The following is a 24386-nucleotide window of genomic DNA, read 5'->3' on the forward strand; positions in this document are numbered from 1 at the left end:
TGGTGGTGGTGGTGGTGGTGGTAGTAGTGGTAGTATTAGTATTAGTAGTAGTAGTAGTGGTAGTGGTATTATTATTATTATTAGTAGTAGTGGCATAGTAATAATAATAGTTATCATAATAGTAGTAGTAGAAGTATTTTCTTTATATTGTATATCTGTATAGTACATTGTCTTTACTAAAAGATCCTCAAGGAACCAATTTTAAAGGTGTAGCAGCAGCAGTAGTAGTAGTAGCAGCAGTATTAGTAGTAGTAGCAGTAGTAGTAGTAGTAGCAGTAGTAATAGTACTAGGGATCTTTAGTATTGACAAATATATTGTGTAGAACACTGACAACTCAAAGAACAATTTGAATGTTTTATGGTTCTTGTCTGGTTAAATACAAAGAAAAGATTTTGCATATGTTTTTCTGAGAACATTTGAAATGGTTCTAAATAGCAATAAAATTATTCTATACTGTTGCTGTTTTCAAGTAAGCCTTTCCTTTTTGCTTTCTTGATGTCGTTAGAAATGTATTCCTTCTGCATAGCAAATACAAAAGGCCAGTAATGCAATAACAAATTATTATTATTATTATTATTATTATTATTATTATTATTATCTGTGGTACAAATAGTCATTTGTGTGTTCCAGACTAGAAAAAACACAATCTGTGAAAATGGGCCTAAATCTAATATTACAGTATAATTAGCAAAATTGATAAATTTGCACTTCTCTGTACTTCTTTCCTCAGAAAGAAATGGAACAGAATGAAGTGTGCGATGTGCACCATTTGCCTCTTTGTTATTAGGTCAGTTATTCCACGGGGAGGGTCACAGATGCACAGTTTATTCCAGCGCGCCACACTGCAGTCCAATAGGCTGCACTCAGCAACTGTGCAGATGCAAATGTTATAGAGGGGACATGACAAAAATTAAATGCCCTGTCTGGTGTGCATAGCATTTGCAGTGTACATCAATTTGGAGCAACCTCTAACAAGACCAGTCACCTTGTGTTGCATATGCTCCGTGTCAGGTGACAAGACACAAACCGGGGCCGGAGGGACTTCTGTCAGGAGAGGTTAAGCAAGCTCTGCTGATCAGGTTCGTGGCGGATAAACACGGATACGGAGAGCAGACTTGGACCTTCGGCTGTTTTTCAATACCAGCAATGCCAAAAACAGGAGAATGGAGAGCGTATTTGAGATTAGGTATTATAAAACTGACTATTGGATTCACAGAGATAGAGGTATGCAAAATAATGGAAACACCACAAGAAGAACTTACTGGCCATTTATCAGGTATACCCTGTAGGTGCGCTATATAGGGTTTACGGTTACTGTTTTATTCTGTATTACTATAATTAAAGCCAAAGACATTCAAAGCATGGACGATTATTGTTTTACCACTTCAGCCTATGAATCAATAATCTTTTATATAGTGTTTATATGCAAAGTACACTAAATTATGATGGTATATAGCACCACTGTAAAAGGTCACCAATGCAAATAATGCTTTACGTAGACAAGTAGCCGTATATATACATAGGAGTACAATATATAACAAGGAGAACAATATATATATATTGTTGTTACTGAAGATCCTTTGAAGAATCCCTTATTTAAGGGATTTAAGTGTGTACCCTACCTCATTTCTGGGTATTATAACCATTCTCTTAAATTGCATTACTGTGTACTGGAAAAAATAGGGTATAGGGTCCTGGCACCGAAGTGGTGCAACGAACTTCCGAACTTCCCGAACGGCCGAGTTGCTCGCTGTCTTCAAACCCAGACTGAAGACCCACCTCTTCAGAGAGTACTTGGACGAATAGAGTACTATGGTCACCTTATTATCTTGTGTTTAGTAATGTCTAAAGCTTAGAGGTATCTTTGAACTATTAGTCTATTCTAACTACCTAAGGTTTTTCTTGGGTAAATAGCAAAGCATTTTGTAAGTTGCTCTGGATAAGAGCGTCTGCTAAATGCCATAAATGTAAATGTAAATGTAAGTTTGTACCCTACCTCATTTCTGGGTATTATAGCGATTCTCTTAAATTGCATAACTGTGTACTGGAAAGTATCCAGAATTGTATCCACTCCTGCCAAAACAGTTCTAAATAGAACAGACATGATGCTCTATGACTTGTAGCAGAACCCTTTGTAGTGCTATATGGAATCATGTTTTTGTTATTTAAAGAACCAAACACAAAGAGAACCATTTAACCTGATAAAGAACCTCATTTACTCATTCAAATGCTGTCTTTGAGCTGCCATGCCTTTATATACAATAGAACCCTTTATTGTACTAAAGATCCCTTCTCCTCTCTATTTTAACAGTGTAGAGTAGCTTACCCCATATTCCAATAAAAGTATTGCTATAGCCATGAAATAATGACTGAAGTTGAAGCCCAGCAGAGTAACAACTAAAGTAAAAGAAGTTCTGATCCCAGACGAGCCCCCAATTTCTGTCGCTGCCTCTAGGGTCGAGAGGTAAAAACTCAGAGGCTATACATAAAAGAAATCCAATGCAGAGATCAGACCACCAAAACAGTTCAACCTAACTTAAATAGCATCTTAGATGAGAAACACTACTGATCAATTCATCTATAATTGCAGTGTTCTAATGCAGGGAGAACAGACTGGGGCTTCAGGGGAAAGCTTAAGCATTAACTACAAACAAGGCAAACAAACTAACCCAACAACCAAATGAAAATGCACAAGCTGGTTCATGATACAGATGTGTCAGATGCTTGCACATGAATAAAAGATGTGACTTCAGCACTATTATGTATCAGTATGTATCAGATGCCTTGTTTGTGGGAAGGATTGTATAGTTCAAACATTAAACCCATTTGCAGCCACGTGATGTATTTGAATCACATAAATGTAAAGTTCTAGTGACCTGCAGTAGAACTTCTCATTACATTCAGTGTATACTGCATCATCATAGGAACTGAAGTACTAGTTGACATCTCAACATCTCATGCTGGTGCACAACCTTGGAGAGTTGAGGTTTAACCTGGTCCATTGGAAAAGATCTCAACACACTTGTACTGATCCTCCAATTAAGGATTAGTGTTGTACTTATAGTGAAATACTTACTGTAGTACATGTAGAAGAACCCTTACAAAACACTTTGAGTAGAAGAGCAGCTCAAAAAGTGCTTAAGTGACTTCTAAAACTGCAGAGGAACGTCTGTGTTCCATCCAGCATCTCCCAGCACAGGAGACTGAATATGTTAGACTCTATTCTTCTCCGTTTGGGTAAAACCAGTAAACCAGTCCAGTTTGGTAAACCAGTCCAGTTTAATAAACCAACTGAATTTTTCTACCTCAGTAAACACTGCAAAACAACTTCTAGACTATATGTCCAAATGTTTGTGGACACCCCTTCTTGTGAATTAATTCAGCTACTTCAAGTTGCACCGATTGCTGACACAGATGTGCAAATGCACACAAACAACTTGTCTAGTCTTTGTAGAAAAGTTTTGCCAATAGAATAGGACTCTCTGGATCAGATAAACATCATGAACCAACACACATGGCACCATGCTGCCTAATAATGCCAGGCATGGGCTAGAGGGGTATGAAGCCCCCCAGCATTGAGCTGTGGAGCAGTGGTACTGTGGTGATGGATGGTGCTCCATCCAATACTTTTGGGTGGGATGAGTTGGGGTGGTGATTATCCAACATCCTGACCTCACTAACACTCTTGCCTCAGAATGCAATCAAATCTTCAACGCCATGCTCCTCCAAAACCCAGTAGAAAGTCTTTCCTGAGGCAGTTATTTTTATTTTTTTATTTTTTTTGAGAAGGTGTCCCAATTATTTTTGTCCATACAGTGCCGTTATTGAATTGGGTTTTTTTAAATGCCTAAAATGCAGTAAATATTCCTACTTGAAAATGTAAAAGTATCAGGATTTTATAAATACATGTAAATTTATTTAGTCACTACCCACCTGTGAATGCAAACACACTAAAGAACTCATCCAGAAAAACACCCATCTTCTGTTTTCAGCAAGAACCCTGGCTCTACACTGTACAATTAAACTTGCTTCAAGCCATATGAGAACCACTTTTGATTCCATAAAGCACCATGCTAGTAATAAAGTTGGTAAACAACCTTAATATCAAGTGAAGGTTTTCTTTAGGCCTTTGAAAGGTTCTTTACACTCTTTTACAACTGGTTCTTCACCGAATCAAACCTGGTTCTTCCATGGCATTGCCCAAAGAACCCTTATTTTCAAGAGTGCAGGAGTAAATTCAATGCCAGTGTGCAACAAGCAAAACAACCTACAAGAAAATGCGGTCATATTCCATCCAGAATCTACCTGCAATGTCTTATGGTTCAGTGCATTAAGTATAGCTTTGGGCTTGTTGTGGAAATGGAGGACGAAGTAGAGGGGGGAGGAAGAGAGAGAGAGAGGTAAGAGTGAGGAGGGAAAGCAAAAGAGAGAGAAAGATTGATTTGATTCAAGGTATACAAGGTAATCTATACTCAAACTGAACTGAAGGTAGTAGGATGTGTTAGTGTGGCAGAGCCTTTTTCTGCTCTTCCATTTGCAAAGTGCCTTTTACCTTTAAATGACATTATCCGTCCTGGCAGCCGGAGGGAAGATGCGACTTTGCCACTTTGCGTCTCGAAATTCACTTAAGGATGCTGTTGCTTTTGTGAAATATTGGGAAAGATAATGTATTTCTTGATGCTGAAGCAGGCTTGATCAAGCTTTTTGCCAAACATAATTTACTTGATGGTCTCAGGATGGACGTCATTCATCTTACGAATAAAAATGGTGCATGGACACAATGGAAAGTAGAAGATTTCCATGTACTGAAGGTTAGAACATATAATCTTCAGCATCATTAGTCACTACGAAGACAACTTTTAATAATAGTTCTGTCAAAAAATGACATTTTCCAAAGTTTTAACTCTTACCCCCGAGTATAGCTGATCAGCTAAGACTGGCTGGTGGTTGAAGTTTGGTTCTTTTCCTTCTTAAACATGTCTAAAGTTAACAAAAGCGAAGGGTGCTAAAACTTTTTTTTTGTCTTGAAGGGATAAAGTTTAATGTTTGCAGTGCATTGAGGGCCCAAAAGACAAACCTACATACTCATAAAGAAGGTGGGTAAGATTCAAATCACATTTTGAAAAATAAAATAAGTTTAATAACGCAAAATAAAATATTGTTGAGACCTTGTATATCAACTTTTGCTATTTCTAATGTAAGTCTGTTCAGAAATTCATGAAGAGTGGAACAAGAGAAATTCTCCCAAACAACTTGTAATAAAATAGTTTTACACTGACTTTCATTTAAAGAAGATTTTTTGCCATTACACTATTTGTATATTGTTATATCCAACAGTGACAGTATATTTATAATTTCAATGTAATAAAGTAAGGGAATGGCTATGGTGTCTGCATTTGAAGCTACAGTAGTAATACTCATTTTCAAGCCTAAAATTCTGTCCATACTTTTGTCCATTTTTAAAGATAACAGTATGTCATGTAATGCCAGACACCACAGTGATTCCCCTCTGCTGTCAACGTTTCTTTTACTCTTCAGACACAGAAGGTAAACAAGCAAACAAAAAAATGACTAAAATATATCATTACGCTGGAGGCAGCATGCCCGGACTTTCAATCTACTGCTCCAGTCGATCAATGTGGGGCCGTTTATGATGGCTGTTTAAGTCACTCTCAAAGACTCACTCCAGCAGAAATGAAGTGCATCTCTGACGCTAACCATGAAAACGAGAAAGCAATACAAACCGTCCGGGACCTTCAGTCTGCTGATGCTTTTTGCAGTTAACCCTTAGAAGGCACAGACATAACCAAAACTAAACCAAATATGGATTATTTCTGACTTGTTGAAACAAAGGGGGAATTCTGTGGAAATACAGATTCTAAACCAGGGCCAAAATGCTGGGATCTGGGAGTTGGGGGGCAATATTTTTTAATCAGTCAAAAAGCATGAAAATACATAACACTGTAAATATAAAGAAGGTAGCATATATATATATATATATATATATATATATATATATATATATATATATATATATATATTGTAACATTGTTAATTTGTAATTTTACAATGTCATATAAAATGTTACATGGCACAAGATTTTGTAACATAACATAATATAATAACAAATGGTTATGTATCAAACCAGTACATTTAAATTGTTTTAATTGCTTTAAACCAGTGCAATATTGTACATAGATAGTGTGTATAGTGTGTATAGTATATGCATAGGGTAAATTAATGTGTATATATTCATATTTCTATCTTGTAAATATCTGTAATGTGACGTGACAATAAACATGACTCAATTTGATTTGATCGTAATGATACCCTATACCTTGTAACAATACTTTATATTTTTATTGTTGTAATGCTGTACTGTAATGTTTCAATGCAGTTTGTAATAATACTCTAGATTTTGTAACACACAACTCAATCATTCAGTGTAAGACTCATTCTAATGAAATTGCACCACAGAGCGCCACAGGAGGTCGTTCCTACCCATGGCCATCAAAGTCTATAACTCCTCCCTCAGTGTGTGACACTATGGTTCATCTGTGGAATATTTAATAATTCTGCTGTTCATTTGTGCAATATTTGAGCTGCTTTATACAGCATATTCTATATTTATGATCACAGGTTCTGCCACTTTGCCACTTTATTATATTCAGATAACCGATAAACATGTACATATTTGCAGACTTTTATTGTTGCCTGACCTCAAAAACAAGCAAAAATGCTGAATTATAATAATCTAATTAGATTATTAATATAGATAATTGTGTAATTATGCTGCAAAGTATGCAATTTTGTGTAAATAGTAAAACACAAACAACACAAACGACACTAGATATCTAGAGATATCTAGAGATATGATAACGTCTGTCATTTTGTATATAAATAAAAATAGCCATCCTGAAAATACACACCCCTGATGAACTCTGAAACACTTGGAAAAAAGAGAGAATGAAAGAAACCAATCTACGATTCCTCTCTCGCTGCCAGTTCCCCATGTAATTACACAACCTGTTGAGTGTTGTCCCTGAAACACAGCAAGTCACTGGAGAATTAATGAAATGCTAGGCTGGACAGAGAGAAATTGCCTGTATAACCTATAGTCAAGGTGCCTTTGTGATATTTTCAGGGTGAAATGCATCCGGAGAACGTAAGGGGAAATCTTTCGTTGTGCCCACATCCACATCGCTCTTCTCCTGCACATCAACCTCAATAAAAGTAGGAGTTGGTACGTAAACGCTGCCTCCATTTGATCATTTAAACTGAATGAATGTTAAGAGCAGTTTTACCTTGATTCATTGGGTTTTACCTCTCAAGAGCTCTTCATTAAGTTCCTGCTGTCGTTTGTAATGATCTACCTCTCACCAGCACTATTTTAACTGCTCTTAAAGCGTACATTTCATTTACACCGTTCATTTACATGAGTTATTCACACACATATTTACTGGAAGTAGGTACTGTTTGTACCGTTGTGTATTTCCTTTCTTTTTTTTAATATTCATACTGGATATTAATGTTATTAGAGCTTCATACTGGATATTAATGTTATTAGAGCTTCATACTGGATAGTAATGTTATTAGAACTTCATACTGGATATTAATGTTATTAGAGCTTCATACTGGATTATAATGTTATTAGAGCTTCATACTGGATATTAATGTTATTAGAGATTCATACTGGATATTAATGTTATTAGAGCTTCATACTGGATATTAATGCTATTAGAGCTTCATACTGGATATTAATGTTATTAGAGCCTTATACTGGATATTAATGTTATTAGAGCTTCATACTGGATATTAATGCTATTAGAGCTTCATACTGGATATTAATGTTATTAGAGCTTCATACTGGATATTAATGCTATTAGAGCTTCATACTGGATATTAATGTTATCAGAACTTCATACTGGATATTATTATTATTACAAGACCATTCTGGATATTAATGTTATTAGAGCTTAATGCTACATATTAATGTATTTAGTACTTCATACTGGATAGTAATATGATTATGTAAGAGACTCAAGCTCAATGTTCTACAGTGTCTCAGTACGTTTATAATCACATTTAACATTTCTAATATCTTATGTTCCAGATTCTCAGTTCTCTGCTGATTTCCTGCTGGGAACCAAGAAGACTTTTCTTGTGGACTAATCTGCAAAATTATTATACAATTAAAAATGTGTTGGAACAGGAGTGAGCGATTGTGTGTGAACAAAATCTGGACTCAAGAAATGATGCCCAGATCTCCCTTTTGAACGCTGTCATTCAGAACACTCACCTGATAAAGCTGCGACTGGCATCTTGGTCCCGAGCGATGACCGTGCCGATGATCGTGTTTATGGCAGCGTTCTCGTGGACGTCAAACACGTAGGTGGACTTGGAGAACACGGGTGGCTCATCTGCGTCCTCCACGGCGATTTTGATGGTGGCCTGGTCCATGAAGGGGGTGCCAGTGGTTGAAGACTGAACATTGGTGGCCACCACCGTCAGACTGTAGTTCTTTTTGCTCTCAAAGTCCAAAGCCTGCGAGAAGCGAAAGAGATAAATATCTTTTACTAATGACCACGGCAGCAAGGACAAATGTGCCCAACAGTGATGGATGAAAGCATGCGGCGTTCGCAGGTTCCGGCTGTGTCCGTGCGCTCCGGCAAGGCCTAACAATGCACAACAACAGTCAAGGAGAAGGAGGTGGAGGAGGAGGAGGAGGAGGTGGAGGCCTCTGCGAAACAATAACACCAGACACAAAAAAAAATAAAAGTTATTTAGTGGCAATAAGCACGCTCTCACCTGAAGCGCTGGAAGTGTTATTAATTTGTGCTCTGAGACAGCATCTGTTTGGGATTTAGATGAGCCTGCAAATAAGGTTAATCTAATGGAATCACAACGATCGCATTGCAAATTGTTAAGCAATCATGAAAAATATAATTTGTATGTTTGTGTTTTCCAGCAAAACAAAATTATCCTGGCCTACAATACCATGACGCTAACACGGTTAATGTATTCTCCGGGGCAGTGATCCAGAGGAGGAATATTATTGAAGTATCAGGTAAAAGCAATTTGGGAATGATTTGTACTACTGGATAAATATTTGATATTTCTCTGCGTGAGAAAAGGGCACAAAGGCGGTGGTGAAGCACATTCACGCCAAAGCAGCTGTGATGTGCTCAACTTCGGCAAGGGTTTGAGTTACAGGAAAGGTTCAGGGTTCATTACTTTATGGTTTCTTCTCTCAGCATTTGCAACATGTAAAAATGTCACAGTTTTATCCTCAGACTGACACGTTCATACTCAGGATCACCTCCTGGCTTCTGCTGTAATGCTGGAAATAATGGCCCGGAGTCACTGTGGTGCTCTATAAGCAGGATTTATGGGGCGGAGAATCTCCAGCCAGGCTGCAGCGAGGCCATAGAAATTAGTGACCACAGCACAATGAAGAATTTACAGTGTACTTCACTTCAGACTGTGAAACGTGATGTGGTGGTTTAACCTGGAATATATGAACAACTATATGAAGGTATATACAACTTGTATTGAAATACAGTATATGTGACATAAGTTCCCGGACTTAAGGTGGTTTAAGGTGGTAGTAATTTCAGGCTTCTGCAGATAGCGCTGCACAAGGATGACTGGTCTATAAATACCTGTGGGGTGTGAGTGACGGGATTCATAGATTGAAAAGAGGTGGTACGGTGCAGTGAGGGTTTCATTGGATGTGTGGAAAATGGGTCGCAAAGCAGATACAGTTAATGATTGGCTAAAAGAGAGGCTGCATTTGGGCGTGGCCGAATACCGTAGTGTGGAGGAAGGAGCTGAATCTGCAGGTGTATGGAAGCATACGGTCATACGGGTCTACCAGCAGTGGCAGAGATCCCAGCCTACAGGTAATTCTCCTCATTCTCGTCACTCGAGGAAGAGCGAATAAAGGCGCCTTTAAATATATGTTCTATAATTAACGTTTCCTTACAGTTATGTGAAAATGTTAAGACGCCCCATGAAAACCTTTGTCTTTTTTAGATATTTAAACATCTGGGCATTTGATCTTCATTTAAACAACATTAAGAAAGTATAGTAATATAATTATATCATGTTGTCTGTAAAATATAATGAATAGAAATGCAATTTTCTTGTGAGAAAAGGTAAATAAGGAGACCCTGGGCCCTAATACCTGTTATCTCCTAGTTGGCTGAAATAACTTTAGTTAGATGCTTCCTTTAATGATCTACCAGTCAGGAGTGTTTCATACTCCTCCAGGAGTGTGGGATGTTTCAGCTTTAGTTTTTAGAAGGATGGTCTCACATTTTCCTCAAGCAGCTCCCTCTGATACAGTAAAGATTTGGAGATGTTGGAGATGCTCTCCAGGCTCTACTGCAGAAAAGGGTACTGCAGTCCCACAATATGGGCTTGTGTGCTCAAATGCTGTCCACATAACCTACTGTACATATACATTCATTTACCTGCCAGTCAAAAACATCTTTATGTTCCATATATTATGCATGTGTCTGATATATGATAATTACATATGCAGTATGCATAAAATATATATGTACATGCATTTTTTGAGGTACATTGCACAGTCATTTATGATATATGTGTATGTATGGTCATATTACAGCTTTCTGTATGAAATCTACCCTTTTAACTTGTTTTAAATGTGTGATAAACAATGAACAGAATGTAAGACACTGATTATTGCTCTGTTAACTGGTTTAACAAACTTAAAACCTGGATAAGTGAACTGAATAATATTTTTAATGGAATAGTGGAATAATGGAAGACATTTACACACCCACATATTCAGCTCACAACAGTATAGCTCAACCCACTCACATTGAAGTTGTAAGGAGTGTTTCAGCCTGGAAAACCAGCCAATCTGAACAGAGCTCATTAGTATTAATCCATCTTACTAAAGATGTGGTAACAAAAACAGGTTGTTTAATTCTAAGGCATAAAGAGCGGTTGGGCAATCGTATCATATATAAGAATTATGAACGTTTTTGGATCATAAAACCACACCGACATAATGCACGGACCTCGAAACAAAAGAAAATGTAGCATATGGGCCTCTGGGTTTTAGCTAGAACTGAATACATCCAAGCCAAGAGGCACCGCTGTGCTCCATAAGCAGGATTTACAGCCCAAACTAACTTCAGCCAGACTGCAGCAGGACACAGCAGAGAGCCTGGCAGTAGAAATTAGTGGCCATAGCACAATGAAGAATTTACAGTGTGTGCTTATGTTTTAAAATAGGCCCTGGCTCCCAGCGGGGAGGTCAGTGGATGCTGGAGCCGGGCCGAGCGAAGGCCAGCTGGGACAGGAGAGCAGCTGGAGTCCCTCTACCAAACCGGAGCTTTGATGTCACTGTGGCAGGCAGCAGGGCCAATGTGTATGTATGTGTATGTGTGTGTGTATGTGTGTGTGTGTGTGTGTGTGAGAGCCCTGCAGCCCTGGTCTGTCACAGTCCAGGACGCCTTAGGAAGCATTTAATTTTATTAAGCTCTCTTCCTCCGCTGCTGTGGTGCAGAGAGTGAGCACTGGGATACCTGCTGAAACCAACCAGTTCACTTGCACACTAATGTAGCGGCAGTTCAGCCTATTTTAATAGCAGTAGTTCTGCAGAAAAATCAATTTTCCACTTATGTCAAGATGAAGGCGTGTTCAGCATCTAAAATTTGCTTCCTTAGTTTTGCACTGGAGCTACTAGACTAATGTTCCTACTGAGAGGTCCAGCATGTCCAGCATGACTCAAGTTAAACTGGTTGTACCAGTATGGTACCAGTATAACCAAGCTTGATAATGATCATGTTGGTCGACAAGCATGACCAACATGACTGGGCTGGTTTATAATTATTACCAGCATGACCAACTCTGGGCTGGTTTATAAGAATTACCAGTCTGACCAACATGACTAGGCTGGTTTATAAGCATTACCAGCATGACCAGTATGACTGGGCTGGTTTATAAGCATTACCAGCATGACCAACATGACCGGGCTGGTTTATAAGCATTACCAGCATGACCAACAACTCTGGGCTGGTTTATTAGCATTACCAGCATGACCAACTCTGGGCTGGTTTATAAGAATTACCAGCATGACCAACATGACTGAGCTGGTTTATAAGCATTACCAGCATGACCAACAACTCTGGGCTGGTTTATTAGCATTACCAGCATGACCAACATGACTGAGCTGGTTTATAAGCATTACCAGCATGACCAACTCTGGGCTGGTTTATAAGCATTACCAGCATGACCAACTCTGGGCTGGTTTATAAGAATTACCAGCATGACCAACATGACTGGGTTGGTTTTTAAGCATTACAAGCTTAACCAGTATGACTGGACAGGTTGACCAGCATTACCAGCATGACTAGCATATTCATACTAGTCAACCAGTGTGACCATCATGACCAGGCTGGTCAACAAAGATGACCAATATGATCATCATGATTATGATCACTCTGGTCATGGTCTGGTCTGACCATGGTTGAACTGGTTGATCATGGGCAACCAGATTAACCAGCTGGCCTACCAGTATAGGGTAGTCTTTGTCTAGAGGACCAGCTTTTCAACCACCCTGACCATCAAAGACTAGCTTAGACCATCTGAACCTGCATCTGAATCTTGTCTATGTTTATAGATCACAGTGAAGAATTCAGTGTCAGAAACCACAAACGCAAGTATATTAGAGAATACTAAACACCTCCACATGCTTTGAGGCTAGGGAGTGAAAATTTATGCATACAGTTATGTAACTAAAACATCATCAGACATAAAGCAAGGAAATCTGATGAAGAGCTGATAGATATTAATGCTGACCGACTGCATTAAATAGTTTTAGAAACCATGTAGAGGCCCGAGGTCTGTCTCTACTGTGTTTGAGATTTCCAGTGCCTGTTAGATACATAAACCTGGTTGCTTCATAACATCACTAAAGAGGTGAACAGTAGAAATCAGACATGTCTGATAAACTACATTTGAGGCCTTGAAATAGTGTCTAATGGTCAGTAATGGTATTTTTTGGTTAGTTTATATTTTAATGTACATAAGGTGACCAGTGACTGATTCCTACTGCATCTGATGGGTTTCCCATTAGAACATAATGGTGTTCTTTGGGAAAGTAGTGGTCTCAAATAGTAACCATGATGTCACTTCCCTTTAGAAGGAACTGGACAACTGGGTCAGAACATATCTCAAACATCAGGCAGGTCTTGTGAGGTTTCCTGGTATGTGGTGGCTAGTGACTACCAAAAAAAAGCTCTTAGCACCAATCGGTGAACCAGCAAGAGGGTCATCGATGCCCAAGGTTCACTGACACTCATGACACTCGAGTCAACCATTGCGATCAAGGATGTTGACCAACATGACCATCATGACCAGGCTGGTCAACAAACATGACCACTCTGATCATCATGATTATGATTACTCTGGTCATGGTCTGGTCTGACCATGGTTGAACTGGTTGATCATGGGCAACCAGTTGAACCAGCTGGCCTACCAGTATAGGGTATGCTTTGTATAGATGACTAGTTTTCAACCACCCTGACCATCAAAGACCAGCTTAGATCATCTGAACCAGCCACCAGCGAATCGGGTCATTGATAAACCAGCAAGAAGGTCATTGATGCCCACCTCAAAACTTACAGGACTTGAGGAATCAGCTGCTAATGTTGGTCTGTTGGCAATGTTGGTGCCAGCTACCACAGCAGGACACCTTCAGAGTGTTGTTGGTATAAAGGGAAGCTGCACAATACAAGGCCTAGATAAGCCTAGTCTAGTCTTCGAGATTATTGAGCCACTGCACATGGTTTGATGGGAGTGTGTGATGATTTAGGCCTACTGTCACCACCATGATAACTGGTACAGGCCTGCATAAGCATGGTCGCTACTTCGAATCCAAAAAGTAACCCCAACACTGGACTGCAGCGTGAAAAAGGAAGCTGTCCAAGTTTGGCTCACTAAAAACATGCACTCCCGGCTACGCAGCAGTTTTGTTCCCTTTCAGACTTTCCCCCTTTTCTTCATACCGCTAAAACTGATGACTAAGAGTATAGAACTTATTTGGTGTAGCAGGGAGCTGCTTGATCGTGCAGATTAGCATATTTTGGAGAGTTTCAACAAGCTCCTGCGCTTTGTGGAGCAATTCCGTTTGGCAATGTAACACCGTCACCCCCCTCTTTCAATAATAACGCATGCCATTTGATCCCGTACACAGAGTCAGCCGCACTTCATGCCCGTTCGTGCTGCTATTTCATTACTCATTGCTCTGTGGGGGCTAAATATGGCTGTCACTTGACCTCCATTGCTGCAATTCGCTTTTCATATTGGCTGTGCGGATGCTGCTGAAGTGTCTGGCTGCTAGCTAGCTGCCGTGTGGAGTGTGTGGAGGCTGGCTTGCATTAGCTAGCCTGCTCCCACTACTTTTCGGTCTTTGCGGTTTGATGCTCAAGGCCCGGAGCGCTGTTTGCTGAACACCACGCATCCCCTCCCATCCCCGGCCTAGGTTTTTAGACTGAGCGAATACGGGGGGCATATTTAGAGACATCAAAGATTGGCGGGGGGAAGTAGCTCGGCCCTCTCAGCCACCCCCATATCAGCCTGAGGGGGGTGGTGATGGGGGATGATGAAAGCACACACACACATTTACACACACACACACCCCTCAACAACAAAGCCGAACTCCGCCACCACCGTGGACCTCTACTCCAGATCAATACGTTTAACCTTGCTACAAAGAGGCTTTGATAATTTGGGCTCAGCATTTACCACTATAAAAAATAAAGGAGCCAATGAGGGTGTTTTGGAGCGATGCCAATGAAGAACTGCTTTGGTTTTTCCAACATTGTGCAAAATATTCTGTGTTTTAATTTAAGAAAATAAGTAATAATGACCTATATTGTTTATGTGTACTTGAGGACATTGTGTAAAACATTACATTACATACAATATGCCAATGTTTTAATGGAAATACAGTGAATGTGATGTATTTTTAGTTGCTAAATTATTTCCTTATTACGCCTTATTTATAAAGAAGCATGTAGTTGATTATTGTGCTTTAAAGGAAAATTCCAATCACAATGAAAACCATCACGAACCATCACTACATCTGCTCTGAACACCTGAAATCATCTTTAGTGTGAGATGATTCAGTTAAAAGACTTGGAAATCCACCTTCTGAAGGTGTATCTTGAAGGTGGGAGTAACTAGCTTGTCGGTTAATGCTGAAAAAAGTCACGTGGCTAATATCATGCCTAAGAACCTGAATGTCAATTAGTATCACAAGGATTCCCAATGCTTGTATGGTGTATTTGGTCACTGTACAATGAAAACCATATATCTCCAAAATAGTGACTTTACCGGAGAAGCAAAACTTTGAATGAAACTATTTAAACAGTAACACCATAGAGAAAAATGGAAACAAATGGAGATACATGGTTTTCATTGGACAGCAGCAATTTGCATTTGCAGTTATAGGTATTGTGATACACACTGAGGAGGCGGAGCTACAGTCTCTCATTAGAGTGAATATTAATAACGCTCTTAATGTAGGTATTGTGATATACACTGAGGAGGAGGAGCTACAGTCTCTCATTAGGGTGAATATTAATAACGCTCTAAATGTAGGTATTGTGATATACACTGAGAAGGCGGAGCTACAGTCTCTCATTAGGGTAGAATGGAATTATTACCTGCAACATGTAACACTTGTCCAGCTTGTACAACTAGGGTGGAGCCTGGATCAATTAATGTTATTATCCAAGAAATCGATCATTTAAAAACTTTTATTTTAAAGAATTTAGGCAACAACTACCTCTTTTTTTCTGCCAGTGTAATGATACAGTGCTCAAATAGTTCTGTTTAACCTTTTGTGGTTTTGCTTTAATGCAGTATCTGGCGCGTTTAGGCCTAGCCAGAAGGAGGCCGCTGTGAGAAAACTGATGCCACCCCGCCACGCCGGATACTAAACAGGGAGAAAAAATAAAGGTTATGTTCTATGCTCGTGTGCTCGACTATCCTGATCCTCAGCTCCGTCTGGAGGTGCACAGGTGACGGCACGGAGGCTGTTGATTGCCTGTTTTTGTCATGCGGCACCATCCATCATACTATTAGCGATGCAGGCAACAGATTCCAGGCCATGTGCAGTGGGATGACACGCGGAAGATATTTCTGCTGCAGACAGAAAACTTTACCACACCAACACTGTTCTCTCCGTTTCTGTCTGACCTTGTCTGCTTTTCTTTGTTGCGTTTTTTAGAGGAGATTATCTGAGCGATCTTGCTTCTTTGCTAAGCGTGGGAGTGTAAAATATCGCTGTGCTTGATCTAAATCAAGTTCTGCCCAGTTTTGAGAAGTTCCTAATAGATATTCAGTGCAGTTTTCTCAGGCAAGACCACCAAATCCTTTGTCATCAAAAAAAATCCTAATAGACCTGCCATTTGCCTTCAGAATTCCCACCGGATGTCTTCAGAATATCAAACTGCAACTGCGCCTGCATTCGATATGCACAAAAATCCCATCTCCATATACAATTTATTTAAATTTGGCTTGAGCATCAAAGAGCATAGACTGTGTCTAATAAAACATCCCATGTTTTAGTCATGTTATTTGTGTGCAAACAGTATGCACTGAAGCACCGCTGTGGTTCAACACTTGCACTGTAGATGTCCTTGGGAGATAAGAGTGCTCCATTGTACTCTAAGCCTCAGTGAAGGCTCCCGCATTTGCATACAATGGCTATTCCATATGCAAATCCAAGCAAGGGTTGAGAACCAGAACACAATCAAGTCAGAGGTAGAAATGTCTGAACCTCTGAGCACACCTGGACTCTACAGCTAAAGTTGCTAAATTTGTTCACAAAGTTTTAATTTTTTTCATTTTTACACTATATTTACACTATATGTCCAAATATTTGTGGACACCCCTTCTAATGAGTGCATTCCGCTACTGTAAGTTGTACACACAGCTTGTCTAGTTCCTGTAGAGAAGTGTTGCCAATAGAATCAAATGGAGCAAATAAACATCATGAACCTATCGGCACCATGCTGCCTAATAATGCCAGGCATGGGCTAGTAGAGGGGTATAAAGCCCCCCAGCATTGAGGAGCTGTGGAGCAGTGGAAGAACTGTTCTCTGGAATGATGGTGGTGGAGCTCCATCCAGTACTCTTGGGATGGGTTGGGGAGTTAGGGATAATGTGAGGGGGTAACTAACGCTCTTCTGGCTGAATGCAATAAAATCCTCACAGCAATGCACCTCCAGAATCTAGTACAAAGCCTTCTTCCCTGGACGGTTGTTGGCTTTTTTTTCAGAAACACCTCCCACAGCATGCACACTGTATAGGTATACAGTTATAGACTGTAGCCCGTCTGTTATTGTAGAGTTTAGTAGCCCTCCTCTACCTCATTCACAGGACCACCACTGACCACATATTATTGGGGTGGAGGACCGTTCTCAGCATAGCAGTGACACTGACTTGGTTGTGTGTATGTGGTGCTGGTACGAGTGTATTAAGGACAGGGGTGTTCCTGTGGCTTTTGCACTCACCAGTGGCATTGCTAGGTTGGTTGGACATAATATTCCATCATATTTGGATGCTGGACCATTCTTACAGTAGGTTGAGACTGAGTCCACTGCCCAAAATTTCCAGCCAAAGAGCAGCTCTGTGCTCAGAAACTGACCCCTGATCAAGATCTGTAGGATATCTAACACAAACTGCATCAACAGATGGGCTACATTCTCCATCTAAACCCTAGCAAGGGGGAGCTAAACAAGGGTTTCTGATAAAGTGTCCACTTGGTGTGTAATAACTGCTGTGGTATATTAGATTTCTCTCACCCTTTTCAGAGTCAGGATTCCCTCCTGAGTCTGACCGTCAGTGATGATCTCGAACACATCCCTCTCGTCCCCTCCGATGATTCTGTAAGTTGATTTGGCGTTTTCCCCGATGTCCCGGTCACTCACTTGTATTCTTCCGCCAGGTTTTCCGATGCCAAGGTCCTCCGGGATGGTGAACTCATATAAGCCTGAAACAAGGAATGACATTTAATACAGACAAGGCAGAAGACTGCAGTCAAAAATGTGATTATGCTGTAAATAATCTGCTGTTTAAAGACTGAAATTACCTGAGTGTACAAAATATATACATGAACAGCATCTAAACTATACACTGTAAACTATATATGTTACTTTACTAAAAAACATAATGGATTTTAGATGCTTCAAGTATTTTAAAGGCAACATACAGTCACTATACAATTAATACTATACAGTAATTCTATGTTTTAAATATGAGGCCTTCCTGGAAATTATATTTGGTAGAACTTAATTTTGGAAATAATTATATTAGAACTTGATTCTGTATACAAGTGTTCTTTAATTAAGGATAATAACCTTATTCTGGATATGAATTGTATAACAGCTTCATTGGGGATATTAGAACTTTATTATTGGTAAAACTTTTATAAAATATTTGAGCTAATAAAGAGCTGTATAATTATTATTCAATGACTCCATTCTGGATATTAATTTTATTAGAATGGTACTGTTGGTATTGTTTTTATTAGAAATGAATTCTATAAGAACTTAACCCTCAATATACATTTGCATTTTGTTCTAGATATACATTTTACTTTATTAACTTCTTTAATCATCATATACACAAAATTACATATTCATCTTGTTTTCAACTTTTATGTTATGTATTTGTAATGTATTTTAATAACTTTGTTCTTTGTATTAATCTTATAACAGCATAATACATTTGGTCATTCTAGGTATTGATTTATCAGCACTTAATTCTGGATATTAATTTTACAATACCTTTATTCTAGACATAATTGTATTATGCCTAATTGTTTTTTAAGTAAATTAATAGAACAAATGAATGTGGTGTCCTGCCTAGACTGTCATTCCTCTCACCTTTTAAAAACTTCGGTGGGTTATCATTGATGTCCGTCAGCGTTACAGTCACTGTGGTGGTCCCTGACATTCCTCCCATGTGACCCCCCATGTCCCTTGCTTGAATGACAACCAAATACTCTTCCCTCATCTCGCGGTCCATCCCAGCCAGTGCGACTTTGATGACAGCTGAGAACAGCAGAGGAGAAAACAGAAAAACAAACACAATGATGAACTTAAAAGAACCATTTCTGGTTCTCTGATGAACCTGATGAACATCAAATGAACGAGTGCAGCATTGCACTTTTGAAATACCTTTGAAGTGCCTTTGAAATAAAGGTTCCTTGGATGCTGTGGCTTGAAGAAGATTTTAGAAGGAACCTTTTACTGCGATGGAAACTTTAAATGTGGAGGTTCCTTAAAATGGTTCTTCACCTTCACCCATCTCTTAACTTAAAAGCACAATTCATTCAAGTGGTTCTTTTATGGCTTCAGTCTAAACCTTTTTTTTTTTTTTTTTGGGGGGGGGGGGTATACTTTATCTGTTCTTTAAAGGCAGTCTAGTCCCCTTGTAGTACATGGTTCTTTAAAATTCCAGATCCCAAAAGGTCTCTACCATCATTACAAGTCATGGAACATGTCCACACTATATAGAACCCTTCTTGCCAAGAGTATAATATAAAGGTTCTACTATAATTAAACGAAAACTTTGAGCTTCCCTTTGATTTAGACGTTAATGATCTACTACTCCAATTTCCCAGCTTTTACAAAGCAAAAATTCCCATTTGAAATCTCCAAAGCTGCCGTCAGAATCAATGTCTATCTGCTGTCTATTCCTTTCTCTGAGGGTTTTGCTCAGTTGACTAATTATCTCAATGATTACCCTTTAGTCAAAGTTTTCTCTATTCCCCTTTGGACCTTCACCAAAGACCTCCTAGCTTCATCATCTATTGAGTATTCTGGCAATGGAGAGAAACTACTTCCACCCTTTCGCCGCGAGATGTGTGTAGGCTCATCTAAAAAAGAATTGGAGAAATCCCAGATGTAGCTCTTTGAAAGCAGCTCTAATCGTATGCATCCCCAGTCTAACGCGGTCCCGATATTAAGCAAAGTGAGGGGTCGGTGCTCATCCTAATCCAGCGAGTGGCATGCATGGCCTGTGCTGGTTTTTTGGAGTTAGCATTGCAAATGAGCTTGTTTGTTTGTTTGTTAGGAGTTGTGTGCCAGCACCAGGAGTCCTGTGTACTCTAACTCTGACTCTCTGACTGGGAATTATGCCGTCTCTCTCGTATAATCTTAAATATCGTATGCAGAAAGGATCTTCTTCTTCTTCCCGGCTGTCGTAGCTGTCTTTTAGTGTCGATAAAAAAAGAGAAAAAGTTGAGCTTACTGTCATTATGCATACAGTAGGATGCAAACATGCGGACACCCTTGTGTTGATTCTCTACCAAAATAAAATTTAATTATTTAAATTAACATTTTATTACAATTATGTCAACCTCTACTTATTTCTTAAAGTGGAAACTTAAGTGGAAGTACTCAAAAACCAATAATATTCAAATATCTGTTTTTTTTTTTAGTTTTTTTTTAGTTTACACTATATTGACAAACGTATTGGGACACCTGCTAATTTGTGTTTTTTGCTCGTTTGTTTGTTTTCTTGTTTGTTTGTTTTTTTTTCCCCAAAAAGTATTGGGACACCTGTTCATTTGTGGGGGGTTTATTTCTCCAAAATCTTTACTGTCCAGTGAATAAGACGTTCTGCTAGATTTTGGAGGAGCATTGCTGTGAGGATTTGATTGCATTCAACAACAAGAGCATTAATGAGGTCAGGATGTTGGATGATCATTACCCCTCCTCATCATCCCCAACTCATCCCAAAAGTACTGGATGGAGCTCCTCCACCATCATTCCAGAGAACAGAGTGCTTCCACTGCTCCACAGCTCCTCAATGCTGGGGGTCTTTATACCCCTCTAGCCCACGCCTGGCATTAGGCAGCATGGAGCCAATAGGGTCATGATGTTGACCTGCTCCAGAGAGTCCTATTCTATTGGCAGTACTTCTCTACAGGGACTAGGCAAGCTGTGTGTGCATTTGCACATCTTTATTAAAATGCATATTTGTTCATGTATATGTAACTAAAGAAAATAAGTTTTTGAACTACAGACTGCATTTAGGCCAGACTAGTATTATATAAATAATTCAGTCCGTGGGTAAATCCGTATTGTCTGCTTGGTTCTTAATGCTTGTTTTGAGTGCCTGTCTCTCTGGCCCTTCCACACAGGTCACATCATTTGTACTGAAGCAGCAGCTAACAGCTAACAGGTCACTGCCGGACGTTTTTTTTCTGGTGGCAGAGTGCCTGGATTTGGTGGAAGGCTATTAGGAAAGGTAGGCAGGAAATCAGCTGAGGAAGCAAAGTGATGGAGGAGAAGGACCTCCTGTAAAGCCATTCTGGGCTGCAGCTGGGTCATGTCGCCGAAGTCAGACTGTGCAAGTTTTACTGCAAGCTATTTGAAATGCTAGGAAATGCAGGGCAGTCGCTCGCTCAAAAGAGAAGTGGTGGCAGCCTTCTCTTAAGTAATTTAATAGTTAATGTGGAATCTGTACCTGTGGATAAGTAGAAAATATGCATATGATTGTATTAATTTTCCATTTATGTAAGCTAATCAAGTAATATTTATTTAACTGATCATATACCATTGTTATATACTATATTTATTAATATTGTTATTTAATTATTTGTTATTTAAGATAATTAATTATTGATTTATCACACTGATGCTGCAGAGATCTCAAAAACCCAAATATGTATCAAATATGATAACCTTGGCTTGATAGGGCTTCGAGTGTGCGTGCTGCTCATACAGCATCACCTTTCTCAGTTTAAATGAACTGCTAATCATCACAGAGGACAAGAAATACAAACATTCAATCCCACTGAAAATTCTAAGTTCGTGTTTTTGCCAACAATTAAGCCGCTGATGAATCGGAGCATGGTGTTTACTTATTTATCGAACGTGTCTCGTTTCCTGCGAAGTGTTGGAAGTGTCAAATGGATCCTAATGGTTGTTTTCCCTTTACCTTTTATTTTTCATTAACATTCATTAAAACATCTGGCTCACTTGAATGAGCCATCTGCATGTGCTCAGTAATCACGCACACAGCGCACGCCGCTACTCAATTTAAGCTCCTCAAACTTCCCTCGACCATTTGCATTTCCACACTTTGACTGGCAGCGAGTGATTGAAATGCATTGTGTCGTGGAGCAGGCAGAGCCGCTGTACGTTAGAAAGGGAAGGGGGGGGGACCCAACAAAAACAACAACAACAAAAACAAAGTATATTTGTTTAATATGCACATGCAATTTGGACAGACACAGGCCTTGTTTATTGTCTGTTGTGTTTCCAAATTACGAGCTGTTCATTTCCATCTCATTGCTTATTAATGTAATTTCACCATTATTTAATCATGTTGCTTACAGACACTGTTAACAAGTCGGCTGAAAATGCAATTAGGAAAAAAACAAAGTCAAGGTTGAAAAGAAGCAGACTGCAGATGGAATTCAAAGATAGCCCTGTCATTTAAATCAAGCAGGCCCGCATCACTTCACACACCATTACAGATCAGCGCCAGTTTTGTGTGTCTTTCGGATGTATTGTTCTTTTTTTTCTTCGTTATTTAATTAGTTTCAATCATTTTGCACCTTGATTCATGTCGGAAAGATGACCCGGCATGCGAGAGTAAATAACACAAGCATATGCAGAGAAAACATTAATGAGCATCGCTATCTAACGAGCAAAATACGAGGAGGAAACATTTCTAAACAGATTCAAATAAGACAATTAAGATATATTTACAGGATTTTAGTGATTCCTGACCATCTGGACTTTTTGCGAAAACATGTGAGAATGTGTGTAAATGTGTAAAAGCAGCCCACTTACCGTCATACTGGTCAATAGAGAAATACGGCTGCCCTTCTAAAATGCTGTAGACGAGTTTAGCACTGTTTCCGTATCCAGGATCGTCAGCATCAGTGGCGGTGACCCTAGTGACCGACGTTCCTGCAGGAAACAACAGAAAACAATGTCACCTATGTGTAAATACCTACATTTAGAGCGTTATTAATATTCACCCTAATGAGAGACTGTAGCTCCGCCTCCTCAGTGTATATCACAATACCTACATTTAGAGCGTTATTAATATTCTCCCTAATGAGAGACTGTAGCTCCGCCTCCTCAGTGTATATCACAAAACCTACATTTAGAGCGTTATTAATTATTATTCACTCTAATGAGAGACTGTAGCTCCGCCTCCTCAGTGTATATCACAATACCTACATTTAGAGCCTTATTAATATTCACCCTAATGAGAGACTGTAGCTCCGCCTCCTTAGTGTATATCACAATATCTACATTTAGAGCGTTATTAATATTCACCCTAATGACAGACTGTAGCTCCTCCTCCTCAGTGTATATCACAATACCTACATTTAGAGCATTATTAATATTCACCCTAATGAGAGACTGTAGCTCCGCCTCCTCAGTGTATATCACAATACCTACATTTAGAGCGTTATTAATATTCACCCTAATGAGAGACTGTAGCTCCTCCTCCTCAGTGTATATCACAATACCTACATTTAGAGCGTTATTAATATTCACCCTAATGAGAGACTGTAGCTCCGCCTCCTCAGTGTATATCACAATACCTACATTTAGAGCGTTATTAATATTCACCCTAATGACAGACTGTAGCTCCGCCTCCTCAGTGTATATCACAATACCTACAGTTAGAGCGTTATTAATATTCACCCTAATGAGAGACTGTAGCTCCTCCTCCTCAGTGTATATCACAATACCTACATTTAGACATTTAGAGTGATTTTATAATGAATTGTTTTATACAGATTAGGTCTTCAAGCACCATAATTCCAGCAACACAACAAATAAACAGTTTAGTTATGAAAAACAGAGAGAGTAAAGGTGTAAGAGAGGTATAACACCTTCATAAAAGCAACACTAACACTCCAGTAGATCTTTCTGCTGTTTGGAATCTGCTCCTCATTAGCTGCTTCTCTCGGCCAAGGTGTGAATAGAGAAGTATCTGATGCTAAGCAGTGCTTTGACAGTGTATATGTTTTATGATAATGGTTTGTATGGTGTTTTTATGGTGTGCCCAACATAATGCACTTTCAGGATGATGAGGTTAGGGCTGTTCAAGGACCCAGGTGCAGGTGACATAGCTTCCATGATGAAATTACATGATAAAAACTACTGCTGGAAAATCGACTTTGCTGGTCTTTGATGGTCACACTAGTTAAAAAGCTGGTAATCTAGGTGAAAGCATCCCCTATACTGGTATAACAGCTGGTTAAGTTGGTTGATCAGTTTAGCTCTTGACCAGCACAGTCTATGCTTTATTTGAGTTCAGTGGATTAGCTGGTCTGTTAGGCGGTCATCAAGCGAGT

The 24386-nt window shown here is 39.3% G+C and overlaps 1 protein-coding gene across 4 annotated transcripts in view; it reads right to left on the minus strand.

Moving 5' to 3' along the window:
• cdh8 (cadherin 8) overlaps nucleotides 1–24386 on the minus strand; it is a 166561-nt gene that overhangs the window by 20401 nt on the left and 121774 nt on the right. For all 4 annotated transcript variants that reach the window (XM_072671725.1, XM_072671726.1, XM_072671728.1 and 1 more), the window contains exons 4-7: nucleotides 22861–22980; nucleotides 18937–19104; nucleotides 17854–18041; nucleotides 8301–8545 (exon numbers count right to left, since the gene is read on the minus strand). In XM_072671725.1, coding sequence (XP_072527826.1) covers nucleotides 8301–8545; nucleotides 17854–18041; nucleotides 18937–19104; nucleotides 22861–22980 — 721 coding nt within the window. The remainder of the gene's footprint in view (nucleotides 1–8300; nucleotides 8546–17853; nucleotides 18042–18936; nucleotides 19105–22860; nucleotides 22981–24386) is intronic.

This window comes from Salminus brasiliensis, chromosome 25 (genome assembly GCF_030463535.1).
Source record: "Salminus brasiliensis chromosome 25, fSalBra1.hap2, whole genome shotgun sequence".
Taxonomy (NCBI): Eukaryota; Metazoa; Chordata; class Actinopteri; order Characiformes; family Bryconidae; genus Salminus; species Salminus brasiliensis.